At 40.6% G+C, this 19,495-nt stretch overlaps 1 protein-coding gene across 1 annotated transcript in view; it reads right to left on the bottom strand.

Moving 5' to 3' along the window:
* The window catches only part of SVEP1 (sushi, von Willebrand factor type A, EGF and pentraxin domain containing 1), a 128,669-nt gene that overhangs the window by 31,522 nt on the left and 77,652 nt on the right, over positions 1 to 19,495 (bottom strand). The window contains exons 24-36 of the mRNA XM_065661517.1: positions 18,464 to 18,665; positions 17,251 to 17,408; positions 15,897 to 16,098; positions 15,093 to 15,268; positions 13,673 to 13,797; positions 9,167 to 9,290; positions 8,484 to 8,654; positions 6,825 to 6,998; positions 3,676 to 3,795; positions 2,660 to 2,836; positions 1,790 to 1,874; positions 1,292 to 1,483; positions 187 to 354 (exon numbers count right to left, since the gene is read on the bottom strand). Coding sequence (XP_065517589.1) covers positions 187 to 354; positions 1,292 to 1,483; positions 1,790 to 1,874; positions 2,660 to 2,836; positions 3,676 to 3,795; positions 6,825 to 6,998; positions 8,484 to 8,654; positions 9,167 to 9,290; positions 13,673 to 13,797; positions 15,093 to 15,268; positions 15,897 to 16,098; positions 17,251 to 17,408; positions 18,464 to 18,665 — 2,074 coding nt within the window. The remainder of the gene's footprint in view (positions 1 to 186; positions 355 to 1,291; positions 1,484 to 1,789; positions 1,875 to 2,659; positions 2,837 to 3,675; positions 3,796 to 6,824; positions 6,999 to 8,483; positions 8,655 to 9,166; positions 9,291 to 13,672; positions 13,798 to 15,092; positions 15,269 to 15,896; positions 16,099 to 17,250; positions 17,409 to 18,463; positions 18,666 to 19,495) is intronic.

Here is a 19,495-nt window from a genome sequence, read left to right as displayed (position 1 = left end):
TAAGAAATGCCTATGTGTCCCATACTAACTTGGCAGCCCACAAAAGCATCTCCATCACATTTAATTTCCAGAGAGTTAAGACAGAAGCAGTAAAAATGAAATAGCATGCAGTTACAAAAGACTGGTGAAGCAGTGTACAAGTTTTACTCGTCCTGACTATTAGTCCACTTCTGCTAATCTACATACCCTTCCTTACACGTGTAAGAGACTCTGTTTCCAAAAGTATAGTTATTTCCATTGATGACTGCATCTTTGATGGCAGGAGGTGATCCACAGGAGACAATGTTGCAAGCTGGAGGTGTACTGTTCCAGTTCCCTGAAGATGCACAGACAAGTATAGAGGGTCCCTGAAGGCTGAGACACAAAGATCATTATTAAGGCTGCCATTTCAGTCCAGGTGAGGAATGAAGAGGGAAAAAGGTGCTTTGCTTCTGACCTCCTGGCCCCAGTGACACCAAGAGGGGTCTCTCCTGACTTCAGTAGAGGCCAGACTCTCACACTCCTATTCATGAAAAAGGACTACTGATGCTGTCAAAAAAGCTGGTCTTCAGATTATTTTGAAGAGAGAGCAGGTGGAATTCATATGGGGCCTCAATGCACTGCTCAGACACACACACCTAACTTCTGCTGCAGCTTTGCCCACCTTACCTACCTGCCTGGATCTAGACAAAGAGAATGCTTGCAGCAGGAAAATACAGGAAAAAAATCAAACCTAAACAGTTCTACAGGAGACTGCTTACGTCAGGGTAAATTTGCTAGAGATACAAGCAGGTATCAGGACAGGCAGAAACCTGTACTTAAAACCACATCCTTGCATAGCATTACTGTATTAATTTTTAATTGCAGCATGTTAAAAGTGAGTTTCCAATGTAATTGCATACAAATGTGAAACAGAATAAAAGCCTAGAATAACCTACTTCCACAAAGATTTCAAAGAGTAAATTAGTAACTTGCAGAAGGTTCTTTCAGCAAAGCTATTGTAAAACAATAGCAAAACCAATAATGGGTATGCACTAAACTGTAGGGGTAAGGTAATCTTTAAAGATAAATGAAAACTTTCAAAAATAATGACTATACACATATACATCAAATCTTGAATGACCTTCTTGATGAACTGCTCCAATTTAAGATGAAATACAGAAAGTACCTTCAAGACATGAAGAAGTATTTTTAAATTCTATTTTAGTATTTTGTCTTGGCAATGATCCCAGCTTTGTCTCTTTGAGACATAAGTTAAACCTTTTAGCAACTATACTGCCTGCATTTGGCTCAGGAACACTCCTGCATTTACCTGTATCCATTGTCACAGGTGTATGATACAGAGGAAAGGTAGGTTGTTCCAGTGAGTGTGTATTTTCCATTGCTAATATCCTGTGGGCTAGGACAAGTCACCATTTCACAGGAGGGGGGAGGATGATTCCACATGCCACTAGAAAGGCACAGAATTTCCTTTTCACCCACTAAGTTGTATCCATCGTTGCATCTGAGTTAGAAAAAAAGAAGTGCTATCAAACACACAGTCTTTATACACAATGTGCATATGCAGCCATCATTTTTTTCATCCACACCTACATACAGCACCTTTTTCTGCAGGGCACAGAAAGGTAGTACTGGAGCATATATTCAGCTCTGCTAGTGAATAGCCACAGCTATAACCAAAAGTCTTTGCATTATTGTAATACCATCTTGCTTCTCTCCTTCAGTTTAACCACTCTCTCAATTCAGCCATACTCGCCTTTGATTCTCAATCAATTATTAATTTAGTACTTCAAAGATACTGAATACCTACCTGTACACCACCTTATTCTGGTATGTAAAACTTGAGCCCAAAATGGCACTATTCTCTGGAATAACTGGACCACCACAGGATACAGCTTTAAAAAGACAGGATCACAGGAGAGGTTGATACAACACAAATAAAAAATAACATACAATCAGAATTTGCTTTTTCTCTTCAAAGGTTTGAAGAGGTTTAAAGCCCTAGGTAACACTGGGTTCTTAACTTAGCTATAAGTGACATTTAGGGCTCTTTATCTGACCCCACCTTACTGAGAAATTGGACTAACTGGAAATAGGTATTTGGAATTTTTATACAAACCACACACTTGACTGTCAAGAGGACTCCATATTCATCCCTCCCTATGGACAAAATAATTGTGGTTTTGACACTGTCTTTGTCACTCCTTCATTTTACCCTATTGCTTCACCATCTTAGCTCTGCTTTTCTGAAAAAATTTCTTCAGTTATACCACGTATATGTACATGCACCAGCCTGTCCTCTCTGGCTGTTTTTTATCTACTAAAACACAGTTAATTATCTTTATGACATCAAGTTCCCACAAGTTCCTTGAAAATGGGAGGCTGGGTGGAGGAGAAAGACACTTTCAATGTTTGCATTACAATGAGATAAATCTATGCATTTGGCACTTCAGAGAATCTGAGTAGGAGAGAGCCACTATGACTGTTGGAAAAGCCACTGCTGGAAAAGCTTCAGCTGGTGCTTACGTCTCTGAAGACAACAGAGACTTCAACATAGAGACAGAGGTCTGCTAAGAGAGGGTTTCATTAGTTGCTGTGGTCTCTAAAGGCTCTAAACTACTACTTTCCCCTTCCATCTAACACCACACATGACAATATGCATTCTTCCCAGGAACCACACCTTCACAATATGGTATTGGGTGGCTCCACTCTCCAGACTCCATGCATTTAAGTTTAGTCACTCCTGCCAGCTGAAACCCTTCTTCACAGGAAAACGTTACTTCACTGCCAACACCATAAGTGTCCCCGTATAAATGGCCATGCTCTGGATTTCCCGGGTTAGAGCACTTCACTGGTTCTGAGGATGAGAAGAGAAATAATTAATAACATAACTATCAGACTTTATAAACAAGTTACATTATTCTTGGGAATTTTCTGAAAGCAGGAAGGCAGAGACATGGAAACCACTCATTAGCAGTTTACAGCCTTACCAACTTTGTTCTCGTATGTAAGCGACAGGCACTGAAGACTCGTGCAAGTAAATTAATCTTGGTATGGAAGAGTCCTCTGCAAATGAGTTTGCATCCACTGTCAGAAGCAAACACATCTTGCAGTCATTTTTCCCTCTGTGAGGGAAAGCCCACTCCATCATGTACAGCCCTGAACAGGAAATCAACTAAGCCACCCTTTATCCCAACCTAACATAGAATCATGGAATGGTTTGGGTTGAAAGGGACTTTATACTTCATCTAGTTCTAAACCCCTTACCTGTGTCACTGTTTGTCTTCTTCATGGGAAGTTACCTTGCTTAATGTTTTCACAGGAAGCTCAAGCCCTAGTCAGATGCATGCATTCAATTATTTCTCCCCTGAACAGCCCACTCTGAGAAATGACGCACTATGGCCTTCCCAGCTATTCAGTGTATGTGCACCAGGTGCAAGAGGATTTTGCACGTGTGTGTGTCTCAAAGCAGAATCCCAAATGACAGCTGTGTTTCCAGGGAGAGGCAAGTTCTCAAGAAACAAAAGGAGACACTTCACCACAGCTTAATTCAGGTCAAAGTGACCTGCAGATGAGAGCATGCCTGCCCTGTCCTTCCCAGATACAAATTACTGCCAACTGTCTTCTACAGTGGAAGGCAGGATACTGGGCTATACAGAACCTTGGAAAGCCCTGCCTTATGTTTCTTTCCCATACCTGCACATTTTTTACCATCTCCTGTGTAAGGAGGGATGCAAGTGCAAACGTATGATCCATTTGTGTTGAGACAAGACGCATGCTCATCACAGTCTGATCCAACAGCACATTCATCAACATCTACCAAAAAGAAACAGAAAGAAGATGTCTGTAGGTGCTATTTACAAGCATCTGCTTTAAATTTGTCTCCATAACTGTCAAGAGGAATCCCTTTAATTAGTATAATTAAAACTCAATCTTACATCAATCACATTTTTGATGCACCAGTAAAAATATTTAATATTTACATTAATATTTATGCTTTCTAAATAATTTACTATATAGTATTGTAAAATATGAGAAAATCAGAGACCAATCCTATTAACCTTCAGTCAATGCTTCCACAAAAAGTATCTAGTTTCCAAGTAGTAAAAGAATAGACCTTGTAACTCATGTGCTGCTACCAGCAGTTTGGATAGTCACTAGGAGGGAGGCCTTCTACATTAAACACATGCTTGGGAAATCCTCTATACTGCAAACTTCCTACCTGTAAGACAGGAAAACTTAGCCCAGGGGAGAAACACTCTGAACACAAAATATAATTACACCCCCATCTTTGCTGAAGAGAATTACATTAGACTAGGCATGAGAAGTACCTGCAGTTGCCAGAAAAGTTAAAATGAGTTCAAAATACATTAGTTATTATCATTGGCTATTTATACACAGTAGTGCCTATAAATGCTGACTGATGATCTATGATCCATGTAACTTGGTACTGTACAGCAAAAACAAATGAAAAAATATTCCTCACTCCAGAATACTTCTTATCAGCTTTCAAATCCTGACTGTACAAAAGTGTCCTTGGTATGTAAACAATGAGTCATAAATTGCAAAGGGTCAATTTCAAGTTATCTAATTGATAAATGCAGGCATCAGGGATTATTCTTCATATAAATCAGAGTGTCAGAGATAGAACAATTCTTCATTTAAAAGCCCTGCTACAGGACAGCTGCTGAACTTGGTACAGCATGAAGATGTACACATGGAGTTCTTTGCCAGGGAGAAAAAAAAAAGAGGCAACTTGGTTAAAAAAGCAACAAAATTTACTGAATTGATGTGTTTATTCTTCACTGCTGAGTGAGTCTGTCCAGCATGAAGGGAACCCAACGATGTTCTGAAAAGAAAAGGAGCTACTTTCTGACATGCAGGATAAAACCTGCACACTAAAATAGAAACAGTTAATTAAAATCAAATTAATTACAAATAAAAACAATTAATTAAAATAAAATCAATTACAAAAGCATCAGAAGAATGCAAAGTGGTACCAGAGCAGAACTGCAATGACTGCTCCTCCTATAATGTCTTGTAAGGCAGTGGAAGGGTGGAATGACACAGAGAATCAGATCTGTAACAGAGTAAAAGGAATGTCCCAAGGCATAGGTGTACCAGGCTTTGTTAGTACCTGCCTGGAGTATGAATCAGAAAGGTAAAGGGTGGGTCAGGGAGCCAAAGCCACTCTTGTTTTCATTTTCCCCCAAATCTATTCTGCTTCATGAGAGACGGGGCAAGCTGGAAAGTGGGGCACAGGGTTTTTCCTTCTCAACATCATGCTTTCTACTGCACAGACATCAAACTATTTGGACAGCCTTGCAGCCATCTGCTCTGAGCCTGGGTATAAAGTGTAAAGGGGTAAAACAAAGAGAGGAACAATATACTGAGTCTGTTTGGAGGCTCTGGAGTCCAGGTAGAAACTGCTATGAAACCAGGTGGATCCTATGCCAAAGTGAATTTTGGCAGAACTAAAAGACTGTTGGCTTTCCTTTTGCTCATCTTGACTGAAAAAATATGTGCCATTCCTACACAAAATTAAGAGTCAGATCAAACACAAATCTTGGCAGTTGTTACCCTACAAATCCCATGTTAGGTATGACTCAGACAGCACCAGCGCAAGTGCAACTAGCTAGTGGGTTCCAGCAGAGATCTGCTGAAAATATGGCCCTAAAAGAACAGCCACACTCAGTCCTCTGTATGCAGTACAATGCTGCTCTGTCTCACCTTTCATCTCCTGTACCTGCATCTGGTACATCAGACCCATCTGATCAGGAAGTTATGGTGTGGCAGCTATGCCATCTATGTTTACAAGTGCAGTCGCTGCCATCCAATGCTGCTGGCTGACAGATGCATGTGACTGAACAGTAAACTCTCACAACCGAAGAGGCGCAGAAGAGATGGGCAAAGGTGATCTGCCCCATGAAGCTCAGGGAATAATGCACGATGTGACTGACCACTGCTGTTACAAGAGAAGCTGACTCAACGCAAGGGGATGGGAAGGTGGTCTTTGTTTTAAGTAAACAGCTATCAACCAGTGTATCAACTGGTGGTGTAAATGCATCTCCTTGAATACATTAAAAGCGTGCAAACATCTCTCTGAGTTAGCCACACCAGCACGAGGTGAGGGGGAATTGAATATGTGGCTCAGGCCAACATAGGGTATAAAATCCAGACAACTAGGAATGGGCTTGTGCTGGCTTTAACCCATTTATTCATTTGTGGCTACTGAGGACACCTAGCGTCATGACAGAGATGATATTATAGACTGATAATGGGAAACACATTGGTATTGTGACTGAACTGTATATTGCAATTGCTATATTGTGCTAAGTGTAACTTGGATTTATTTGTACTGCATTATGCAGTACATGTTTTATCCCTCTGATAACTGAGAAATCCTGTGTAGCATCAACTATCTTCAAATAAACAAACTTGATATTAAACATTCCACTCTCCATGCATGGAACATCTAAAAGTATCTGGTCAGGGAGTATGGGACACTGAGAGTGTGCTGAAGCACAGGCAAATGTACAGGTTAGAAGCACAGAATGCAAGAACTCTAGGGCTAAATGAACCTGGGAGGAAAGAGACTGGGAATGCAATGAAGGCTTATTAAGTACAGGATGTGGGGCACACAAGAGGACTGACACAGAAAGATGCCAGAATGTCGTTTTGATTTAATATAATGCTGAGCACAGTACTTCAGAAAAGTGAGTATTCTGGAGTGTGATTTCTGAGACTCTGGTCAGTCTTCACAATTCAGAATGAATTCCCACCCAAACCCAAGGGCACACGAGAAGTGCACAGCCCATGGCACCCAAGTGTATGGTACACCTCACCGAGGCAAGACCGTGAAATGCTGTTCCAGCTCCCATTGTCCAGGCACAGCATCCTGGAGTCGCCCAACAAATAGTACCCACTGTTGCAGCGATAGGTGACAGTACTGCCAGCAAAAAAGTCCTCAGCTGAATAATATCCGTTCTCTAAAGGTGGAGGCACTCCACAGCTGATTCCTGTGACATGAGTGAAAAGAAAGCACAGACATTAGCAGAGCAAGGACAGATCAACTTCGAAGTAATCCCACATGAGAGCCACCACTGGAGATTCTTTTCTCTGCAACTGTAGAATCCTATCCACAAGGGGGTCCAGAGCTTTCCTGATGCTCATTGATTCTGGATTTGGTGGAGGCCCTTGTTTTGTAGTTACTTATCAATCATAGCCTGAGCAGGACTCTCCAGCTCCTATTCTCCTAGCTCTGGAGGAGCCATCCATCATTTGAGATCTGAGCAGATGCCCTTCAGTCACAGCACACTTCCCCTGATAATCACTGATTCTTGGTGAGTTTAAGGAAAAAGTAAGCTTGCCTCCATGGACGTTCCCATATTTCCATTCACTGAAAAACAAGCTCAATGTTACTGTGTTTGAACATTGCAAAACTAGCTAACAGATTACTCCTAAGAGGTTACAGTACTGGTCTGAGACCAGGGAGTGCGTGAACAATGGAGAAATTGGAACTGACCTCACGTACAAGCTTGGGCATCACTTTGACTTTGACTGTAATAAAGAAGTCCTTCTAATCCCAGCTGTGCCAGCGGAAGGCATCACTATACCTGCCTGCTGGAAGTTGCTATTTATCCTATGAGAGCTGATTCTGTGCATCTTCATTTCAATCAAGATTACATAAACTTATTCCAACAGCTATAAAGCTCACCTGTCTAACTGCATGGGTTTTAGCAAGTCCTGGCTCCTCAGCCATGTGCAAGGATCACACAAAAATATACTGTGAAGTGTTTAGAGCCCATAGTAACTGAAGCCAAGTACTTGCTACAGAGGGATAGAACCGAAGAACCTGTAACAGACAGGCTGTCAGCGGGTGAGGACCTGTGGTTTTGGGGACCTTTGGTACAGGAAGAGGAAAAGGATCCTGGTGGGTAAGGGCAATGATGAGAGTGAGCCTGATTCATCAGTAGAAGAACCTTTTCTGTACCACACCTTCCACTATAAGCCCTGTAGTTCTTTATGCAGAAAATGGCTATCTTAACTGCCTTTAATTCATCATGTTCCTGTGGAACAGGCTGAGCACTTCTAATTTCTGACAGAAATACCTGCCACCTTTAAACAAATTACTCCGTAACATACTTAAAAACAGACATTCTAAATGACGTTTAAAAATCACATAGATATTGTAGAATTTCCTGTGCATCTTCCACACTCCTGGTGTCACTGCAGAGGAATACCTGGAGTATCAGATTGTGGATCCAAATAGACTCATTTCTGCCATGGGCATTAAAAAATGACTCAAAAAGGTGGCATCATCAGATCATGGTTTGATTATGGTGTAGTTCCTACTCAGTAACTTTAGCTTTAAGCATGTATGCATATGCTGTAACGTGGATGGATTCAACTGCATCACAGCTGCACTGTGATAGGGTAATAATGATAGGGTACAAATGAAAACCAGGGTTTCCTAATCCTGCCAGACCACTAAGACAACTCACTTTCACAACGGGGAAAAGGCCGTGTCCACTGTCCCAGGTTAAGGCAGTGTTGAACAGAGTTTCCCACTATCTGGAAGCCTGGGTCACAGGAAAGGCTCACTTTTGACCCTGGCTTTAAATCAGCAGAAGAGGCCCGCAGATGTGGTATGGATCCTTGCAAAGAGGGACAGTCTGTGGACAAAACACATGCATACAGTAAGAGATACATCTATGTGGTGAAATGAATAAATTTTTTCTGATTGTTTGATCCTGTGTAAGTTTACTCAGGAGAAAGCTTTGGGAAGTGTTAATGTATGCTACATTCTGCTCAGGTTCAAAAGGTTTTGAGAGTCATCAACATGTAACATCAGAAAAGGAATCTGTAGGAAAAGAGGTAAGGAGGCAGTAGGTATTTTAATACCTACTACATTTTTAGAATAACAGACAAGAAAAATTTCTTTCTGACCCCACACCATCTTCACTCTTTCCCCATCTCAGTTCAGGAAGCAATAAATCTCTGTCAGAGATTCCAATGAACTTCTGTTACAAAATCCTGGAATTTGAGGAATGTTCTAGTGGTCAAATTATCAAAATAATTTACGCAAGGTTAGTAGGGCAAAGGCTGCAAGCTAGCATATTTGACATCATAAAAGTGTCTTATAATATTGTTCAAAAAAAAAGGGTTCTGGAAATAAAGTTCTAACCAGCACAAAATATACTCTTGTAATCTATCTTCACTCTTCCAACAACTCCTGGCAGGAAATCTGGCCAGGCTAGTATATTTCCTTTTTGGAGTTCTTCTGGACAGGATGTAGCCAGCGATTTTACCTATGGATTTAAAACAGTTGATTAGGTGCTGTTTAAGGACCATGTGGGAAAAAATTGTAAAAAACATTCCTTCCCCATCTACATGCAACGCTAGAACAAATCACTGAATAAGTGATGTTCATTCCTCCTAGCATTCGTTGCTTCTGGCTGAACTGCTTGTTATTCTGTACTTACAAGCAGCTAGCTATGGACAGGCATGTGCCAAGGCAACTTGCACATGAAGGAATACTTCATACAAGTAAAGCGTAACACACAGTTCTCGAAACACAACTGGGTTTGTTGGTGTGAAAGTAAATGTGTGTATTTGTGTCATACAAAAGGCAGATACGAGGATGCAACCTGAAGACAAAACTTAATTTGCAGAAAAATGTCAAATAGGAGGCAAGAGGAATTTGACGCTGAAGATCTGCATTCTGCAAACTCTGCTAGCACTGTACTACATTTAAGGAACAGAAACACAAAAAGGAGCAGTTTAATATACCTGCTGTTTCCAGGACATGAGCTCTGTGAATTCAATGTACTAGGCTATTCAAAACACTGCAGACAAGGCCTACCCACACCAATACTAACAGCACTATTGGCACTGCAGGACAGAGCCACAACTAACCCTGTACTGAAATAGGAATTATATAGGCAAAATAAAGATAGGAGAAAAAAAGGAACACACTGTAAGATCAACAGCAGATTACTATCTTGAGAGCAGATCTGGTCAAATTTCTTTGATGGAAAAGTTTTCCATTTAAAACATGAGTTCTTTAATGGCACCACTAGGGGTTTCTTTTGCATTCTTATTGCAAGAAACTGAAATACCAATGTGAATCCTCAAGCTATTTCAGTACAGTGTTTTAATGTAAAAAAAAAAGTAAGCTAATAAAGTGAAAATATTTGTGCTTCTCCATTGTGACTTTGAGTCACATTACTCATAGTAATGTCATCATGTTTCTGTCTGGCCACCAAGAGAAGGAACCTGGGGACTACAACAGCAGATTCAACAACGCTTTTAAGCTATTCAGACACCTGTGTAAACTACATGCAATAGTAAGAATATGCAGATAGATCCTTAATGATGGGATGTCACATAAATATTCCATAGCGGTTCCTTGGAAGGAGCTCAGATGTCCTGACACCAGTGTTTGTAAAAAAGAAGACTGTCTAGTGCCACTGGCTGCTCAGGGAGATTTTGCTACATAAAAGTGTTGTAAAACTGCAAATGAAAGGCCAGAACTTAGAATTCACTCAGCACTACCTTTGCTCACTGTAACTCCAGGAACAGAAAGGAAACGTAGTCCCATAAGGTGACTGGGATTACGGTGCATTATTGGAACCGTACTCCTCGTTACGTTTCTCCCTGTCAGTGCGGATGCCATTATATCTCAGCCACGGAACTGCTGAAAAAACCACATGTGCTCTGAGGAGGATACATGTGCAATAAAGTGGTAATAAAAGACTTCCTCTTCTTTTAAGATATCAGGGAGGGAAGTGGTTTATGGAAAAAAGATGGTTATTCAATTAAGAAAACATGTAGTAATTAGGCTACTGAGACTACTTCCTACTCTTTGGCTCTTTCATGCTACAGGGACAGTCCAGTAATTCCTTGGCAGGGAGGAAGGAATGTTACCTTCAGTAGTGTGAAAAAATAAATAAAGAGCAAAGATGAGCAGCCCAGTGGGCTGTGTACATCTCAACACAACCAGCCTATCCATCAGTAGATGCAGCATGGCTTCAGGGCACAGCTAACTGGTTAGAAAGCACAAGAGTGCCCAGTTCATGTCAAACCGTATGGAAACTGCATTTTGCAGAACGGTGTCTGGCTTCTGTCAAGTCTCCAGTGGACTACCAAGGATGATGTGCTACACTGTCCTTTGTCAGAAAAGAAGGTACACCATGACCTGCAGACTGAATCATTCTCTCATTTCCTCTACCCTGAATGCTACTGAGGTGGATCAGACTGTTCTAGGGTCAGCTTAGCTGGAGAAGAGACCAATATGCTCTGTTTATTCTGACTCTGTTCCAAAGATTTCACTTCAACAGTACGTGCTGATGGAAACTGCTTAGGCCAAGTGCTGCAAACAAACTGCTAGGAATCTGTAGGGAAAGTGTGGGAAAGGCAGGTTTGGGAATCAGCCCTTCCAAGCCATATGATGGGGAATGGAAGCCAGAAAGGACCTCACAGTCCCATACAGACTACTCATATTTCTATTGTTGTGTGTTCAGCAACCAAACAACCAGACTGTTGGATTGTCTATAGAAAATTAATGTGCAAGTGGATGAGCAACTAAAGTACACAGAGAAATCTTAAGAGTAGACTTTGCCTTCATGTTGTTCTCACTGGACAACATATTCTGTCACCCTGCTTTCTTTTATGGCTGAGAATAGAAAGGTAAGACTTACTGAACAGTTCCAGCTGGCCACAGCAATCCTGATAAGAGACAACGATAGTGATTTACTATCCTAAGCTCTGAAAAGAATGAGGTAATAATTTTATAGGAAGCTTACCTGGCTCAGCTCCCTGTCTGGTCTCACATCTGTCTTTCCAGATCAGTAATAAGGATACCATAAATGAAGGGCAGGATTTTCTTCCTTGTCCTAATTGTACTGCACTTGAAGCAAATAGGAATTTAACCAAGTCTGTCACTTGATTAGACAGGTGACTATTGAGAAAGACTCAGAATATTGCACTTTATGTCTTCTCCAGTGTGTTCTGTAAAATCACATCTATACTTACGAGCTTCAAAACTGCTAGTGAGCAAAACCCTTAAGATTTTGACTTAGCAATGCAACAATTGGTGACCCCAAAAGCCAGGGACAGTAGCAGATTTCTGGACAGCTCTGAACCTAGCAGGAAGACGAAGTATCAAGAAAAGGAGAAAGGGAGAGGAGACACTTGGATGCTGGAAGCATCTATTTTCTGTTCATTATTTATCTTGATCATGGATCACAAACCACCAAATAGTGGTAAAACTTTAAAAAGAAGAAGAGCAAAACCTTTTGACCCAAAGACCTTTTCTCCAAGAAATGGCTCTAACTTTGAACATTAGTCCTTGTTATTCTAGTGTCACTAACAGTTTCATAATTTCTGACTTCAGGATTGAAATACTAGTGACCAGAAAGTGGTGATGGAGTACACTGTCATCAGGTTTTCAGATAATATCAAACTGGAACGCCCAATCAGTATGCTCAAAGGCAGAATTGCATCCACAGGAACCTTGACAGGATGGAGAAATAGGCCAACACAGACCTCATGAAATTCAACAGGAAAAACCTCTTATTGATACAAGCTGGGGAAATCCTGGAGACAGAGGAGCTCTGTGAAAAAGGACCTAGGGCTCTGGCAGGCAGAGATGAGTATCAGACAGCTGTGCACCCTGGCAATAATGAGGATCAACATAATTTTTGGCTGTGTGAATAAGGTCACAACCAGAAAATGTAGGAAGCTCTCTTCTCAGTGCTTGTTAGACCATGTCTGAAGTACTGCATTGCATTTTGGGATCCCCGGACAAGAAAGACACTGACAGGCTGGAGCAAGTTCAGGGGAGGGCATCAAAAAGGAGACGGAATAGAGCATTTGTCGTTTGAGGAAAGGCTGTGGGACCAAGGCTGGTTCAGCCTGGAGCGAAGACATCTAGCAGCAGCCTCCAGCACCTATGGTGAGGTAATCAAGTATACAGAGTCGGGCTCTTCACAGCAGTGCCTGGTGGCAGACAGAAACAATGCTCATGAACTGAAACGGGAGATCCCAAATACATGTTAAAAAATTATAAAATCACTCTGAGGATAACTGAGAACTGAAGCTTGTCTCCAAGAGAAGCTGAGCAATCACTGCTCTTGCAGACATCTTTTGATCTACACTGAGTTCTTAACTCTGTGAAAGGTTATTGACAAACCTTTATTTTTGGTACCTCAATAAAAACAGCCTAGTATTTAGTTACTCTGCCCATTCAGACTTTTCCTGGGGCTATATAGCTCAGATTTTTCATAGTGTCTAATGCATTCATAAATTCTGATGCCACCCCTCTGAAGTTTTACCACTGCCTTCACACAGCAAGATGAGGGAATTATAACCTGTAAAGCAAGTCCTTTGCTCATTTCATTGGGTTTTCTCCCTGTTCTAACAGGATTGCTAGCTTTTGTGCATGCCTTCACTACTCTTTCAAAGTTACATAATACAGAAAGGCTCAGCCAAAACAGAAGGCTGCTCAGTGTTGGTTTTATTACACCTCTACTTCCTGTGCTAAGATTATTATCCTAAGCTAGAGCTTCATCTCGTCCCCACTGACTTCTGTGGGAATACAGGTCTATCCAATATGCTAACTTGGAATGCCTTTTCAAATGTTCATCCTAAGCTCAGAGCCCTGTGCTCAAACACTGCAGTAAGGACTTACCTGCTGTGGAGAAAGGACGTGGTCCCAAATGTTGAGCTGGCTGATGGACCCCACAAAAGATTCAGCTGGGTTGAATCCTTCTCCTTTCTGATCTTGTTCTTGACCCAATACAAGTGCACCACCACCTAAGCTCACAGAGAGAACAGGAACAGGAAACAAAGCCTTATGATAAGGATACACTCAGGAAGATTAAAAACTAGCAAAATAGAACTTTTGCTATCCTATCTTACTAAGATTTTGTAGAGCAGGAGATCAGCCACCTTCAACAAATTCTCAGTAAACCTCTGGGAAGACTTATTGTAGGCTGAGGTAGTCACCATAACAATTTGGAAGTAACTCTCAAGTGCACATTAATACTAAACTCCAGCTGATGAGAGGCAGAAACTTATGGGTGCTTCAGGAATGGTATTAGCTCTAAAAGACCATTTTTAGCTTCATTTTTGAAGCATAGTACAGAGAAATGAGCAGGTGGTGCATATTTTATAGTGCTAGTTTGCACTTCCTGATTTAAACAAAGCTCAGAAAGTCAGAACAAATTTGATCCCAAACCCTTGGAAGCACATTGGTCATTAGACAGTCAACGTTCTGACGTCATACAAGTTAAATTTCCTCTCCTTAACCAGTAGCATAGAAGATACGGACATGCATTTTCTAAGTCAGGGGTTGTGAGGACAAGGGCAAAAAGTAATGGAGACTGCACAATTCCTCAGGTCTTTTCTCTGGAGATAGCTCCAATGTAACTGGGAAAGACAGGGGCAAGCATAAGGTATGCACACTAAAATGCTTCTCACATACATATTTTTTATTTTAATATGGATAGTTTTTGAAACTCTCTGTAAATTTGGATGGTAGTAGTACGAAAAAAATAAATCCCAAATCTCTTTGCAGCAATTTAATGTCAGGCTTTTCACAGCTCTTCAATGATTTCCATGTCTTCTGATCTTACCAGAAAGACCACTGGTCACAGGAAACAATGAAATAGCAAACCCCAACTTGTTAGAAAAAATGCAAACATAACTTTAAAAAGATGTCTAAAAGTAACAGGAGAAGCCTAAGTCAATTAACTCTTAGCACACGTTTGTAAGGGAAATGCCAGGTAAACTTTAGTTTGTAGTGTACAAAACCTATTCTCAAAAAGCCATTCCAAAATCAATGTAGCACAGGCTCCTTTGTGGACTAAACGATCACCCACAAAACAAGTTACCTACTAGTTTACCCTAGAAATGTGCCCTTTGTCTTCAGTGAGGCAGAGAGAACTGTCCTCATGAATAAGAATAGCAACCATGAGCCCTGCATAAATGCGGACAATGTGGAAACACAGTGAAAACACAAAAATGAATATTTCCTTGCAGGCATAGCAAATTCTGCAATAAAAACAGAGGGAAGGCAACAGGTCTGCTGTTATATAAGTAAAGCATACCAGGGATTTTTGAGCCAACCGAGAGCCCACTGCCTCCATCAGACAGTTTTCCATCGATGTACACTTTCCATGCCCCATCTGTGCATGTCCATGTGACTGCAATGTGATGCCAGTTACCATCATTCACTGAAGGACAGTCTGTAATCCTCTCTTTCCCATTTACATAAAGAACCCAGCTGCATGGAAAGAAGAGGAAGGCATACTCAGCTGCATGCAGCAACTTTAAAAGCATGGCCTGTCCCACACAACTCAAATAAATGTTATTTGTCAAATGACGTAACCGTATCTACATCATACAACAGATCTGCCTTGACAGATCATCACACAAGATAGCTCTCTCTCTGAGAACCTGGAAGTTATAGTTATTATATACAAAGGATGGTGAAATAAGTAATGAGCTTTTGTACCAAAACATGAAGAATCAAGTCACAGCTGCACAGTGGATTCTTAAACTTGCCCTCTGGGACCATGTCTGTGTTTGGAGTCACACTACAGGTACTCCGAGTGCTTCATTTCATCCAATCATTATATCAATGTGCCATTTAAATATGATGTAAATGTAGCCCAGACACAAAATATCCTGCTTTCTAAACTTGACTGCTTTCTTGCCATTACACTTGTATTTGGTAAAAAGTGAAGGAAACAAAGCAAGGAGAAAAAAAAAACAACAAAGAGACAACTCCAACTATGGAGTTTGCAAATTCTTCTATCCCAAAATAAGCAAAGCTGATATTCAGACTTCTAGTCTATGCTTTAACAATTCAAGACTTCCATACACTACAGAAAAGCAGAACTGCAATTTACCCATTGTAATCAGTCAGAAGAAATGCGTTATCACTTCCATTCTCCACTGCATAAGAAATGGGAGTCCCATAGTTTGTGGTGTCAGTGGATTTCATCCAGAATGTACAGGTGATGTCACCAAGAGATGGGAGAACACCATCAAGTATGACATATCCATAGATACCAGAGACTTCAAAATCAAGATTGAAACCAGAGGACTGTTCTGCAACAAAGACAAAGAGTTTTCAGAGCTACATTCCTTAAAACCCAGAAAGACAATCAAATGGATTCTAAGCAAATACAATAAAATGGAATGCAACCCATCTACAAATATTACTCACTTTACATCGATCAGAGTTAGAAAGAATGTATAGCAGCCGAACATCAGCCAGCATACAGAGCTTTCCAAGGCAAGAAAACACACAATGTTTGAAGACAAATGACTGGAAAAGAAGCTCACTGTCTACCAACAACTGAACATGAGCCTTCCTTTTCAGACCTCTGCCAATGAAATGAAATATCTCATCTGCCATCCAACAACCCAAGGATGTGTGGTCAGCTGGTTCTGTTATATTCACGAGTGTCAAGATTAAAAAACAAAACAAAACACAACTCCGCCCCCCAAAAAAACCCCAGAAGATTTTTCTGATCTAGACTTATGAAATACACTGCACTGGTATGGAACACCGCTTTCGTGCTGCACCTCAATGAAGAATGACAAGCTTTACAAGGATACCACATGTAAATATGTCAACTGGAGCTCCCTTGAAAGCTGGGTGTTACTAAACTCTGGCATAGGATGGCAGGTCTGAATGATCTGTATGTCCTCTACTGTCTCTTCAGATTCCATTAAAAGATTCACCAGCTACTAGCATAACACTTCAAAATTTTCATGGAGTTACTAAAAGGCAAATGGGTTTGAGCACCATGATTGTGTGGCCTAACTCCAGCATATTCCAGGAAGATGCAGCAAGTGTGACCCATTTTGCCCAGCCATAGGAATCTTTATCCCTTTAGGACTTAGAAAGCTAGGACTACCAAATACTGATCTCTAACCCTGAGATGCAAAGTCCTACATGAAATAAAAGAAAGAGCTAATTAACTCAGATACACAGCACAAACACCAACTAAGCTTAATAGACCTATTAGGAATTAAAAAGATAGAACTGTGCCTTAAAAAAGAGAAATGAAGACAGCAAAGCACACATGCTGTTACTTGTCTGCAATTACACTTATTAACACAGCAGTCACAGCCCCTCTGAGTCCCATGACCCTAGCTGCTTTCTGTGAAGCTGTATGAAATCAGCCCAGCTAGTACAAATCTTGCCCAGAGACTGAGTCAAGCCACCTTTTTCTGACACTTGGTCCTGTGTACCTGTTTCACACCTGCTGCCTGTAAAGCCAGGGGGACATTTACAAACGTACGAGTTCAAGGCATCCACACAGGTGGCATGGTTTAAGCAGGGACTGGAGTCACAGTCATTGACGTTCACTTCACAGTTTTGTCCTGTGTACCCTGTCACACACAGACACCTATGGAGGAAAAGAGAAGTACACTTCAAAGGTGGCTCTGTCATGACAAAGACTCCTGGCCATGAAGCCATATTCACCACTGTGAATGGGGTATACTGAAAAAAATGAAATAAAAAAAATCAACAGAACAGACACTACAGAATTAATGGAGTTCTATTCTGGTTGTTCTTTTAAGTATGCTTGTACTGTGTTAGCTGCACAATATTTCTTCATAAGAGGGACAATACACTATTTAAACATAGTGCCTGTGTTCCTTCATATGAATTTGCGAGAGGCAATCACTGTGTTCTGGTGAGTGAAGCATGCCTTCTAGGTCCACAGAATTACAGATCAGAGGTACTTGACTTTTCAGGCAGATATGCTTACACAGAGGGAAAACCAAGGCACTAGAAAAGCACCAAAACCTCTGGTACTTGGAAAACCAAGGTGTTTGAAAGGCAGCAAAACTTCAGGGGCTCTAGGGAGGGAAAGGGTTAGTAAATCCAGACAGTAACAGCTGGTCCATCTCTCTATCTCTACAGTGATCTATGATATGACACAGCTATTGGTATTTGTAACTTCTGATCAGAGTTTAGATATTCTAAAGCACACACACACAAAAATATTTGGAAGATTCCAGAGGTGTTTGTGTTTTAATCTCTGTATTTGCATTATGTACATCTTTTCCCTGTTTTCTATAACACGTTTTCCAGGTTATAGAAATGTAATATTATTAGGTATGTAACTGGCCATCAAGTACTCTTCTAAGAGAAAGCAAGACAAGCCCTTGAAGCTTGAGAAAGTGGATTTTTTTTTTTTTAACAATCAGTATTAAAACCATGCTATGCTTACACTTTAAACTGTGCGTATTTTCTTTGCGGCCTACCTTGGAATTTATTAAACGTGAGGACACTAGAATTTATTTTCTGGACTTTTAAAATCTCCTTTACTGTCCATATGGATATCTTTTATATTGGATCAGCCTATGAAATACCTTGCTGAAATCTAAGAAGGCTAAAGCATCACAACACATCTGACTTTCCACGCTGTATTACTTTAATAACCTATTTTTTCACCTGAAGCTGTTGATACCATCTTTGCACGTGGCTCCATTTCTACAGGGTCTGCTGAGACACTCATCAATGTTTCTTTCACACAAGACACCAGCAAAACCTGGGAGGCATTTGCAGGAGAAACTGCCAACTCGATCTTCACAAATAGCCCTATTAAGACATGGGTTTGAAAGGCATTCATTGACCTCCATTTCACAGCGAGCACCTGAGAAGAAAGGAACAAAATCACAACACTGCTTTGAATTAACCTAGGGAAAAAAATTACTAATCTATCTCTGTTTTTCAAGGACTGTTGCCAGTCTTCTGGGAAACAACAAACTCCAGCGTTGCCATGAAGGTTTAAGCTTTTATCTGTTAAGGTTAAGTAGTCATAGAAGAATTCCAGACACCATCTTTGCAGTTGTAGTAATTAAAACTCAGCAAGCTGTGGGTTAATTCATATGGATACTGCCCATTATGTGAGTAATTTGGACTGAATCAGGAAATCACCTGAGAAACTACTACAAGCAGCTAATGAAAAGCTGCTACAAAAGAATTTAGTTGGAACTTTGAATCTAGAGAGAAACATGAAACCCAGGAATATGTAATTCTGGGACTTCTGTTATGAAAGAGGCTCCAATCTACAAGCACGTAAGAATGAAGAAACTGCAGGTGATTTTACAGTGAAGCTCTTTGGCAACATGGTATTTGACAGATATGCTTAGTTGTTACAAAAATCTATGAAAGCAGTAGGAACCTGATTATGAGGATGGGAAGGAGTTTTACTACAGACCATCTTGTCTATTATAACAATATTTTTCTTTTTAATATAGAATTAAAAATAACAATTTGCACCCATGTAAATGTCCTTATTATTTCCTCAACATCACACAATAAGTTAGCCAAATCAGTAACAGAAGACTGACCACTTAGTATACCCTGCTGAAGCCATGCTTACACTAAAGGGACACTGATTAGACGGACCTAAAGTATCTAGTACATCTATGTCAATGCATAACATATGCAGTACATAGTAATGAGATGAAAATACTTTGG

The sequence above is a fragment of the Lathamus discolor genome, chromosome Z (assembly GCF_037157495.1).
Source record: "Lathamus discolor isolate bLatDis1 chromosome Z, bLatDis1.hap1, whole genome shotgun sequence".
NCBI lineage: Eukaryota > Metazoa > Chordata > Aves > Psittaciformes > Psittacidae > Lathamus > Lathamus discolor.
This window is presented reverse-complemented; position numbering and strand designations above follow the sequence as displayed.